This window comes from Pocillopora verrucosa, chromosome 3 (genome assembly GCF_036669915.1).
Source record: "Pocillopora verrucosa isolate sample1 chromosome 3, ASM3666991v2, whole genome shotgun sequence".
NCBI lineage: Eukaryota > Metazoa > Cnidaria > Anthozoa > Scleractinia > Pocilloporidae > Pocillopora > Pocillopora verrucosa.
This window is the reverse complement of record NC_089314.1, coordinates 23,099,452-23,111,757: the sequence shown is the minus strand read 5'-3', so window position 1 is coordinate 23,111,757 and position 12,306 is coordinate 23,099,452. Positions and strand designations below refer to the sequence as shown.

Here is a 12,306-nt window from a genome sequence, read left to right as displayed (position 1 = left end):
CTGGGTTTTTTTTAATTTAGAGTATTTATTTAATATCATTAGCCTCAAATTTTTGCTTAAAAATTCCCAGTAATTCTTAAACATTCCTAAAAATTCCCAAAAATTCCCAAAAATTCCCAGAAATTCCAAGGAATTTTTTAGATTTACAGCTTTTCAGGGAAAGTCATTGGTTCTCTGAGTTGGAATTCCAAGTCCTGTTGGCTATAAACTTGGAATTTCTGGGAATTTCTGGGAATTTCTGGGAATTTCTAGGTTTTTAGAACCAGAGTTGTTATGGTTGGGAATTCCTAGGAATTCCTAGGAATTCCCAAGTCTGTCATTACAAGTCTGTCATTACCATGCTACGCTCAATTATACATCTAAAGCCTTAGCTCAATTACCAAATTAGGTAATAAGGTATCATGTAATACACTTATAAGATTGTTGCGACAGTCATTAACCAAGCCTTTTTTGTCAAAATAGACAGATATTGTTCCTCCTTATTCTGTCCATGTTTTTTGTTGTTCATGTTTTTGTCTTGCTCCACCAATCCGTTTATTCCTAAGAGTGATAAGTATCTAATTACTCCCAACAATATCACCCCTGAATCAAATGTTAAAGTCTTGAGAATGAACAAAATGATAGTGAACTCGAGAAGCTCTTGATTGCTAGACAAATTCTCCTTTTAAGTTTCTTTGGAAATGTACAGAGAACAGTATGGAGAACTTGCATACTAATGTAAAGAGAACAGTATGGAGAACTTGCATACTAATATAAAGAGAACAGTATGGAGAACTTGCATACTAATGTAAAGAGAACAGTATGGAGAGCTTGCATACTAATGTAAAGAGAACAGTATGGAGAGCTTGCATACTAATGTAAAGAGAACAGTATGGAGAACTTGCATACTAATATAAAGAGAACAGTATGGAGAACTTGCATACTAATGTAAAGAGAACAGTATGGAGAGCTTGCATACTAATGTAAAGAGAACAGTATGGAGAGCTTGCATACTAATGTAAAGAGAACAGTATGGAGAACTTGCATACTAATGTAAAGAGAACAGTATGGAGAACTTGCATACTAATGTAAAGAGAACAGTATGGAGAACTTGCATACTAATGTAAAGAGAACAGTATGGAGAACTTGCATACTAATGTAAAGAGAACAGTATGGAGAACTTGCATACTAATGTAAAGAGAACAGTATGGAGAACTTGCATACTAATGTAAAGAGAACAGTATGGAGAACTTGCATACTAATGTAAAGAGAACAGTATGGAGAACTTGCATACTAATGTAAAGAGAACAGTATGGAGAACTTGCATACTAATATAAAGAGAACAGTATGGAGAACTTGCATACTAATGTAAAGAGAACAGTATGGAGAGCTTGCATACTAATGTAAAGAGAACAGTATGGAGAGCTTGCATACTAATGTAAAGAGAACAGTATGGAGAGCTTGCATACTAATGTAAAGAGAACAGTATGGAGAACTTGCATACTAATGTAAAGAGAACAGTATGGAGAACTTGCATACTAATGTAAAGGCAAAAAGGGTTAAGACACCAGAAAAGGATTAATATCCAGTCATGAACAGTCCACTAGACTAGATATGTAAAGGAATATTTAAGCAGTTTAATTATAAGACAATATTATCTCCCATATGCAGGAAGGCAAGGAGGGTGATGCTGAAAGAATACGGATCATGAACATGGTGAAGGTATGTTTAAGTTGTGGCTCTTATTGTATTTTTAAACCTTTAAACTTTTGCTCTCATTAATTGCATTTAGTTTGCTGCCATTCACTGCCCTGTATGAATGCAATGATTTATTTTGAACTGGTAAAAAAAGGGATTTTCTCTGTAGGCTGAAATAGTGACAAAATTGCTTTAATGAGGACCACAATTTAGGTTGTCAATAGGGTTTAAGTGATCTCAGTAAGCTAGGACCACAGGAACAAGGCTGATAAATTTTTAATAAATATTAAAAAAAATCAATTTCTTACTGTGGCATTGGCTCAAACAATATTAAATTAATTTAATTAATATTGTTATTAGGAAGGGATATGGTCTGTTGAAGAAGCTATGAAGGAGGCAAAAACTCTTGGAGTGATTGCTTCTCCTGAACCAACAAATGATGATGGGAATGGAGAAGAGAAGATCTTTAATTTTGGAGTGTACAAGTATGGCAGGGACAAGACAAGTCTATCTAGGAGAATTTTACAGGTTTGACTTGCTAAAACAAGTTTACAGCTCTTAATCCTTTAACTCTCAGAAGTGATTATCATGAATCTTCTCCTTATAATATCCATACAACTTATCCAGCAAACAGGTAATGAGAACATTCAAACTTATCAAGTAGAAGTTGTGATCTTGATTTAACACCAAATTCTTATAACTGGTTTGCAAGGGAATGTGTGGCAGCCAGAGGGGAGAATTAACAATCAGATCTTGGGAATTAAATGGTTAACTTATGTTTTAATATATCTTTTGTTTTTATTTGTTTTTTTTTCATCTCATTTCTTCCTTTCTTTGTTCTTTTTATCTTTGTTGCCTTTTTTGCTTGTTTGCTTGTACACTCTTGCTCATTTGCTTATTTGTGTCTTTGTTTTACCTTTTATTCAGTCTTAAGTAGAGCTCTCAAGTCTCATGCATCAAGTGTAAGACTGATGCAAACAAATTTAATCTGACTTATGCTTTCATGGTAAATCCATTTCTAACTCATTTAAGGTTTCAGATTTATTCTGTTGATTTTGATATGGCGAACTGTTGTTTTCGTTAAGTACTCTGATTGTCTTTCTTAATATAATTTACTCCTTGTTTCTTATGTGCATGCCTCTAACACTTTTCAGCAGTAGAATTTCTTGCACAGATTGAAGGAATGCACTTTGCTACTTCATTTTTTCTCAATGTTCCTGGGGAACATGCTTCTACACCCTCCCCCCCTCTACCCTAAATAGGTGATACCCATGGCATCTCACTCTTTGCCAGCAAAAGGACTTGAGAGTGCTGCTACTCATTCTGCCTGTAAATCACTTAAAGTTTTTGATGGAATCAACTTGTTCATCCATTGTTAATCTGCCTGTTTATCTCTTTGTTGTATTTGTTTTTTTTTTAATGTTAGGCATTCAGGAAGGAAGGCAGTCAGTCAGATCTTTCAGGTTTCAATTGTTCCATTTTTAAAAAATGTTTCCTTTTTTTCCAGTTTGATTTTCAAGAGAAGGTGCTGTGTATCATTCAGAAAGGAAACAGAAACAAGAAATTTGCATTCACTGATATCAAAGGGTTTGACAGTGAGGTGAGTTAATTACATCATGCAGTGACATGTTAAAAATATCTGTTAACCTGATAACTTTTCTTGATTACTGTTAAAACAACAACGTGCAACTTTTTAATTCTAGGATGGTGTGAGATTTTACATTTATCTTGAAAGTGATTATGAACTTGATGCTGACAGTATTGAGGAGAAAAACAAGGTTGGTACATGGTTATTGATTTTCTTATCTGAAAACTGTGGAGATAACAAGATGATATTTATTTTAATTAATTATGTTATGATTTTCATGTAAATTTTATGTGACTTTCTGACCATGAATAGGTTAGCAGTTTCCTCTTGCATGTGGACTTGTATTGTAGGTGGGAGATTATGAAACATGGTTATTGTTTAAAATGTGAGTTCCCTGACAATATTTTGTTTTGCAAGATTGAGGTAAAGGTGGCCAAGTGTTATCCATTTGTACTTTTGTAAAGTTGTTGCATAGCACTATGATGACAAATTAAAAGTGTATCAGGCACTTGCACAAGTGAAGAGAAATTGCTGAACTGAAGTGTTAGCAATGAAAATGGTACTAACAGTGACAAAGACCATGACAACAGCTATGACCATGACGATATTGAGGATGACAGCAAAAAGGACAATAACAACAACAACAACAACAACAACAACCACAACAGCAACAACAACCACAACAGCAACAACAACCACAACAACAACAACACTTCAGAGACAATAACAACATTAGATTGAAAAGAGTTGAACTAGAATTGTAGCATTTGCAGAGACAGGCAAGAAGAATAGTCATAGCCCAATCTATGAATAATTTACTCTTCAAAATCAGGTGTATCAGAAATGTTTTGTCTTAATTTCTCAAACAGATTTGTCATCTACTGGATTCTATCGTGACACAGAGCAGAGGAGATGAACCAGATGGTAAATCTTTCATTCTATGACTTGCTCATTACCAAAAAAAACAGTTCACTTCAGTTGGATTCAAAATGTTTCCAAATAAATTATGAAATTAATCTTGTATCAAGCTAGTCAGATGATTAAAGAATAATGCATTCTATGATATAGAGAGAAATCCCGTAAGGAGAGTTCTGAGGATAATGAAATGAACAAGGAATGGCACATGGCAGTGATGAAAGCTATGTTGCATGTTTCCTCAAATAAGCAACTGCGTGCTTGTTTAAAATTTTGGCTAAAAGGAGGGGCATTTAGTGAATAGAGGGCACTTAATTGAGGGGAGGGGGAATACTTATTACTTTCTGTTACTGATTCTTCTTTAGTTGAAGCTGCAAAAGTTATAAATAAAGTGGAAGTAGAACCAGGTTTCCCTTGTATCCCTATTCAATTAAGAAAGTGAGGGAGGAGGAGGGGTGCTTATTTGAGAGGGGTGCTTGTTTGACATTATGGAAGGAGGGTGGGTACTGATTGGGGGAAATACTGTATTCTTGTACTTTGTGATTGACAACAGTCTTGGGCTCATCACTTTCTTGTTGGCACAATAACTTTGCCTTTCTTATTTTGACACACCTGTTTCACAACAGTAATCAATTGTTTTCATTTACTGAATAGGGGAATTTGAAGCACCATCACTTGACACTACAAAAGTTATCAAAGAAGGCCAGATCGAGAAGAAAGGTCACAGTGTAGCGTTTATGATGTGGCCAAGGTAAGGAGAAGCTGTTGGACCACCTAGTTAATTGGAGGGGCCATTGTAGTGCTAATGGCTACAGGGAGCAGGTCCATGGTAGGAAGACAATGATGGTTAGCAATGAAATTCAGAACTGTCAAGTAGAGCAGAGAGTTGGCCAAAACAGCTAACTATTTTCAACAGCCATTCTCCAGTTTTGAGTGGAAGTGAATGCATGATTTACCAGCAACATGTTTACATGTGTGAATCACGTCCACTTTAAGAATTTGCTCCAAGTTTTGGGCAAACTTTGTTGAACCCATGGAATGATTATGACCTAATAGTACTCACTCTTGCTTGAAATGTGATGAATTAATATGGCATCCATGATAACTTGGCCACCTACTACTAAACCCTTTCAAACTTTCCACTTTCAAACTTATTGACAGCCCCTGGACAAGAAAAGAAGCAAATTATGCCTTCACAAGTCATTTTCTCCTTTAAAAAAAAATAGACCTTCCTATTTATCAACTTGTAAGGAGTTTTGCTAAATTTACAATATATAATAGAAATGTAACTTGAAGTTTTTTCAGAAGCAATGGTTTGGGCAATGTCTTTTTGTTCTTTTTCTCACCATTAATAAGTACGTATTAATAAGGTAATAGGAATTACATCCCACAAGCATTCTGAGAAGCAGGAAGTGGATTTGTTATGTGACAAGATTCTTCTGTTATTTATTTTGTAGGCGATGGCTGCGCATCCAGCAAGGAGAATTATCATATTTTAAGTTGGGAGAGGAAAGCCAGGTGGGTTTGTTTACAGCAGTAGTTAGTTGTACAAAGTGAACATAGGCTTGTATTTTGTTCTTGATCAACGTTCTTTGAGAAATTGCATTGTAAATGGGGCTGTGAGTGGGCAAGGGGGAACCTGGGCTACTATGGAGCAGTGGCTATGGATGAGGGAGTTGTCACCACTTTGCCTTGGTGTCAAGCCACGTATCAACTCTGCTTTATCCTATATATCTCTACTACATCCCGAGGTACTTTTTTTCAGTCGATTGGACCACATGGGGTGCTTATCAATAGTTGGAACTGACCACCCAGACTGACCTATTCAATATGCAGGGGTTATTTTTTAGAGTTCTCTACAACTTTTCTTCCCCTAAAATTGTGTACACAAAGCAATGATTTAAAAAAAACTAGCTGATACAGACAGACAATTTTAACGTATAAAGAAATTCCTTCTTTAATGAATGGACCTGTAAATTAATTTACCTTCAACTTGTTTAAATTTGTGTGCAGGCTGCTTTGAACATTGTTAAGCTTGGTCCTGGGCTGGCGGAAGTCAAGAGTGTGGATCATAATGCTTTCATTATCATCACAAGCAAGAAGGAATATAGGTATGATGATAAAACCAGTGCTTCTCATTTCATATACCCCAGATATGATGGCATAATGGTCAGAGTGTTAAACACTGGATTTAGAGAGTGAGAGTCAAACCAGGGGCCCAATTGTTGAAGATCCTGATAACGTTCTTGGCCAGAGGTCTGGAAGGACCTCTCCGCGACCCATCTCAAATCTTCCTACAGATTGAAAAACGCACGTTCTGCAGCATTAACGATTAGGGCCTGCTTGCAAGCTACCCTTCAAGGCCATTATATATAACAACACTTCAAAAAAAAAAAAAATGAAATTCTTGACAAACTTTTTTTGTTTACTGCATCTTTATCGTGCTATATTTTAAGGTTGTATTATCATTCAGTCATTCATTAACGGTAACTAACCAGTTACTTATCCAAATCAAATAACATCTACATGTAAATTGTGTTGTACATATGTGGTTATTTCCATCTTTCAGTTTCCGTGTGTTAAATCTGAACAATGCGGGCGATAATGCTGTTGAGAAAGAAAGAGACTCATGGATTGAGGTTTATTGCATGCAGTAGATGCAATGTTATTCATTTCATAAGTATCGTGATACTAATTGCTTATAAATAATACATGCACCGTCCATTGCTTTAATTTCATTTAGAATAACCATTATGTCCATTTTTGCGTCAATGCCCGTTTGGACAGTCCCAATGTAGTTGGGCAATCTTTTTTAGATCGTTAATCCATTAATAGCACGGTAGAAATCTCATTTGATTTGGCACTTTCCTTGAGAGATAATATTATTCAGTAAATAACACAGGCAAACTCGGAGTAAAAGAACTTAGAGTGCTCCCAACAGGAGCCGGACCTACGACCTTCCACTGAGTAGTTCGGATGCCTTATCGCTGAGCTATAGGGGAATCGTGGGAGGCTAGGCCGTTTAATTAAACAAAACACGTCTCCGTTTCAGAACTCTTTTGTCGTTAGGTCACCTTGTCGAGAGTTTTCTCCTTAGCCTGAGAAGACAATATATATGTAAGCAAAACAATTTTCACAAACAACATGATGCGACAGTTATGCACATTCTAGTTGGTGACAACTTGTAAATTTGAATTTTCAGGCTATAACTACAGCTTCCCAAATAAGTTTCCGTCAATCAAGAGCAGTATCGTCAGTTCCTGATGAAGCAGGTTACGTACCTTGATAATTGTTTCAAAATGATGAAAAGTATCACAGGAATTTAACATTTACTGTTGTTTTTCATTTTATTTCAGCCATTGCATCCTCTGTAGTAGAACAGGAAAAGTATCTTAAAGATGTTGTCAGAACACTTCAAAGAGTATGTCTTCTTTTTTTTAACGTATTTCTTTGATAGAACGCGGCAGGTTTTTTGTTTAATCTTCTTCGCGCTCTCTATGCGGGATTTATTTCAAAGTAAAATCTTATTTTATAAATTACCGAAAGATTTGTTCGAAACATGGTCAATCCAGATTTAAATTTCGTGGTAATATGTGATTTTGTATGTAGCTATCAGGGGATAAATGTTAATCTGGTTTTGAAAACTTAACCCTAGCTTGACTAAATGATTGATACATAATTTACAACTATGGTCGTTGTCGCTGGTGTTGTTTTTGTTTCTTAAACATACATGAAAATTTTTATACTCAAATTTTGTTTCGTTTTAGGAGTTGGAGCAGTTAGGTTCTGTGTTGTCTGTGGTCAACGCACCAATTCAAGCTACTGTGCAGGTAAATTAGAATTATATTGATCAAGAAACTTAAATGTCTGAGAGTGATTGTTGTTGACCATAAATCCAAAACCGAGAGGCAATGGCAACTAAGAACAATTTAGCGCTTTTCGACTGAGTGTCGTAAGATCGAAACCAAAACAATTACAACAGCCAATCATAGCAAGGAAAATATTACCAGGGAACCAATGAGAATGAAAGTGAAACAAGCAAACCTCCTGAAGCGCGGGAAAAACGCGAGAGTCCCAAGGCACGATTGGTTTTAGTTTTAAATTTGATTGGTTAAGAAGAAGGAGTGAGCTTTTTGAACCAATCATAGAGCAAAGTTAAGTAACTCCAAAATTGCTCTATCACACGGGGCTCGTGATCACTTATTTTAAAACGAGGAAATTACTTGAATTGCGAGAAATCTTAAGTAATAAAGTGTCGGCTGTTTCTGATTTGAAGAGAGCTTTCCGATGAATGAAAGGGGGGCAGAAGGAGTAAAGTACTGAAAAATACACCCCCAAATTTTCCTTGTTATTTTTGACATTCATTTTCAAATTGCGTTAACGAGGTTACCTCCATTTATTATATCCACTTACAATAGTGATTATCGTTAACTTAACACGTTATTTTTCGCTACAAAAAATGCTGATTGTATATTTGTCGGACCATCATCGTCATCACAGGAGTTTCTTTTACTCAGTATCACGTCAAACCCTCACTCACGCGGTAGAATGTTTATTTTAGGTCAAGAAGGTGAAAGATGTTGTGCGCAATTTGGATTCACAAGTCAAAACAGGCGTGTTGTCATGGACAATGTGAGAAAATTTTTTGATTTTTGAGTGTTGTTCGTGCATAAATCCCAACCCCCAAAAAGCTACTTATGCAGGGTATAATAATAAATCTTCATGTGTTGAGGTCTGAAAATCACCCTCCCATACCTTTCTTGGACGATCAAAGGTTCACGTATGATTGGCCTTTTGTTTGTAGGAAGTGCAAACGACGTAATTTTCACGGGGCTAAGGTTTGAGTCTTGAGTCCTGGAGAATTGCTTATACAATATACCTTGAAACCTTGAAATAATAGTTTGTTATTCTAGCTTTGACAAATGGATTTCCATGTTGCCATCATTTGTGATTTATTACTGTACAGACTCACGGAAACATGGAATCTGTTCGTTTAATTTTTTACGAAAAAGCAAAATTGAGTTAGTGATGACGTCATCTATGCGTCTGCCCTCCAATAGGTCAAACGAAAGAACGAGTCAAAATGCACGTAAAGTTCAGCTTATTGTGTAAAAACACTGTAAAGATGAGAAAGTAACAGAAAAGAACGAGAGTGATTAAGGATGGAGAAAATTGACACAATTTTTTTTTAGTTGCGAATAAGGCAACTTTTGCAAGGTGTACATAATGTAACTTGGCCCCTCTAAGGCTTACGTTGTTCTCTCTTTGTTAGGAGACAAGTACTTCAATCCAGGAAAGATTCTAACAAAGATGGAGTCGTGGTCTTACCACAACGCAGAAAAGATTCTTTAAAAGACAGCAGCACACGCATACCTCAATTCAACAATACTTCGCCTCCGAGAAGAAAAGACAGCGACAGGCTACCCAGCTTGCCACCTCAACCTGAAGATGGTTACGAAAAAGTTGAACCTCCACAACGGACGAAAAAACCTCCACCCGTGCCATCCCTCACAGGTGTTGCTCAGTCGTCACATGTCAGCGGTGGCCCCCCTCCACGGCCTCATAAACCTTCTGAACTATCAAACACACTAGTTAGTGACATTGATCCATGTACGCCTCAACAAATCGTCCCACCTGTGAGGCCTTCACGGAGTAGCAGTTCTTCTTCAGGTCCCTACGAAACTGTTGAAATCGGTTCTCAAAAACGTGAAGGTTCGAAAGGAGGTAGTGTAGGTGAACACACACCACCAAGGCCACCTAAACCTGGTAGTGGTGTGATTGAAGATGACAGCTCAAGTATTTATATGCAGCCACCTATACCAGTGAGTGTCATAAGCCCGATAGATGACTCCGATATTTACGATAATGTCCACATCAAAAACATTCCGTTAGGAGCGACAGATGGTCTGCATGGTGTTTCTACTCTAGGAGCGAAGGATGGTGTTGCTGAGGCTTGTACTGGAGAGACGAATGAACCTACTGTCCTTGGTGGTTCTGCTGGGGAGAGAAAAGAATCTGTTGACATCGGAAATGAAATAGCTTCATCAGGGACTCAGGAGACGAAGGGTGACGCCACGAATATCACAGAACGTGAATCAACGGATGGTAACCTTGAAATCGATTCTGGGGGGATGGGATGCGAGAGTCTCGCGCAGGCAATCGAAGAGCGACGGCAGGTTTTGCAGGAGGAAGAAGCTAAAGAAGGTGTGGTGTTACTTTCTAAACAGATGCCGAACGAGAAAGGTTCTGATCTGAGTCATACCTATGGTATGTGATTTAGCTGTTTAAGAGGCATGCGCAACTGTTCATTCACATCTTTCACTCATCTCACACTTTGCAAAAGCTCTCTTCATCTCTCTTTGCGTGTCTTTGTCAGTCAGTAACACTCCCACGGTTGCAAGATTATAGATTATATGACTCAAGAAATTCCACCAGTTGCAACTCTTAGATACATTAGGGCGTTATTGGCCAGGTGGGTTTGGTCAAAAAAGCTGGATTTTGGCGAAGATCGCCGCTTTGCAGTTAAAAACTATAATTGGTTAGAGTGGTGTTGCTGAAGCCCAATAGTTTTTGTTTTGTTTTGTTACTTGTAATTTATATGAGTTTAGGACTCGACCGTTCTCAATGTTTTGTTGTATTATAAAATTGTTGAGCCAAATGACCAATATGAATATCCTATCACTTAATTCATTCCTATCGTGACACAAAAACAGAAGATTGTGCGCGTTCTTGGACGTCTCCATCTAATGTGCGGCGTCGTTGTTTTCATCTTGACCTTTTCCGGCTCTTACAACCATTCTCCTAAACTTATCATCTAAAAACACCGACAGGAAGCGAATTACATATTTGGAAATCATTTAGATTGCAAACCTGCCTCATATGGCAGGTTTGCATAGGACTGACAAAGTCACGGGACTCTTCATGTTTTCGGAAAAACTGCAAGAGGTTTTTCATACCTTTTATACCTCACTCATCCATTGGAGAATCAGTCTGGCAGTTAACACCGCTCATTTGAAAAAGTTGCTGAACTTCTGATGGATGTAACTTTAATTTCCTCTCTCTTTTCTGAAGGCAAGTGGAAAGGGTAAACCTCAAAATGAATCCATTAAATCTGTTTATGCATCACTAACGTGCATATAACATCTTGCAGGAGGAAACATAGGGTCTAATCTCGTATTCTTATCTTATTTTGTTCAGCAAAAAGGTGGGTAAGTATCTGCTGTTCGGTAAATCGAAAAGGAGTGAAGACTGAGCACTGCAGTGGCTATGGTCTCCTTTAATCATAATGCTTACACAATTCTTACTCGTGCAAAGCCTCACTGTTTATAACTGGCCGGTTGTTAATTCTTTGAAGCGTTGCTGCTGATAACAGCATTTTATATCCATTTTTACTTCTCTGCGTCTGTCATCATATCTCTCAATTTTCGTTGAGTCGTACGTGTATCTATTTATATTGGATTGTAGAAATCAATAGTTCGAAAGGTCGATAAAAAATCGAATTGTAGTCAGTAGTCAAACGAGTACAACCTCAATCAGCAAATTTTTGATTGAGTCGTTAGAATTCTAAAAATGTTAGATTCATAAATCGAAAGCAGTTCCCCTATTCAGGACAATCGTATTTGAGTTTACTTTAGACAAACAAATATTACGTGCAGAAAACTTGCAACTAATGTTCCCTTTGTCTTTTTTCCTCCAAAGCTGCTGAAGAGATTGGAGATAATAGACCTATTGGAGATAATAGACCTATTGGAGATAATAGACCTACTTCGGGCAGCAATCCACCGCCTCCTCCTCCTCCCCTCCCTCCAGGAGTGCCCCCACCTCCTCCCCTGTTAGGAGGTGGCCTTCCTGGAAAATCTTGTGCAGTCCAGGCCAGAGTTAAACTTCGACCTTTTTTTTGGATACCAGTGCCGATGCAAATGGTTAGTAGAATATTTTTTGCACTAGAGCAGATGTTTCCAGATACATGACCAAGCAGGGACATTTTGGTTATGGATTCGTTTTGCCGTTTACGCACCATTCATTTTGAAGCCCCTCACTCTGATTTATGGTGTATGACATAGAAACTACGTATAGTCCCAGGCTCTCCGAAGAAATTTTATCTTAAGTCAGTCGGTCAGTTGGTC

General features: G+C 37.4%; 1 protein-coding gene across 3 annotated transcripts in view; it reads left to right on the top strand.

The window, feature by feature from the left end:
• Positions 1-12,306, top strand: part of LOC131787384 (uncharacterized) — a 28,610-nt gene that overhangs the window by 7,587 nt on the left and 8,717 nt on the right. For 2 of the 3 annotated variants that reach the window (XM_066163659.1, XM_059104493.2), the window contains 15 exons: positions 1,651-1,701; positions 2,038-2,205; positions 3,185-3,277; positions 3,381-3,455; positions 4,135-4,189; positions 4,835-4,931; positions 5,638-5,698; positions 6,194-6,291; positions 6,750-6,819; positions 7,383-7,452; positions 7,537-7,601; positions 7,948-8,010; positions 8,742-8,812; positions 9,453-10,447; positions 11,879-12,102. In XM_066163659.1, coding sequence (XP_066019756.1) covers positions 1,651-1,701; positions 2,038-2,205; positions 3,185-3,277; positions 3,381-3,455; positions 4,135-4,189; positions 4,835-4,931; positions 5,638-5,698; positions 6,194-6,291; positions 6,750-6,819; positions 7,383-7,452; positions 7,537-7,601; positions 7,948-8,010; positions 8,742-8,812; positions 9,453-10,447; positions 11,879-12,102 — 2,256 coding nt within the window. The remainder of the gene's footprint in view (positions 1-1,650; positions 1,702-2,037; positions 2,206-3,184; positions 3,278-3,380; positions 3,456-4,134; positions 4,190-4,834; positions 4,932-5,637; positions 5,699-6,193; positions 6,292-6,749; positions 6,820-7,382; positions 7,453-7,536; positions 7,602-7,947; positions 8,011-8,741; positions 8,813-9,452; positions 10,448-11,878; positions 12,103-12,306) is intronic. The other variant, XM_066163660.1, reaches the window with a different exon arrangement.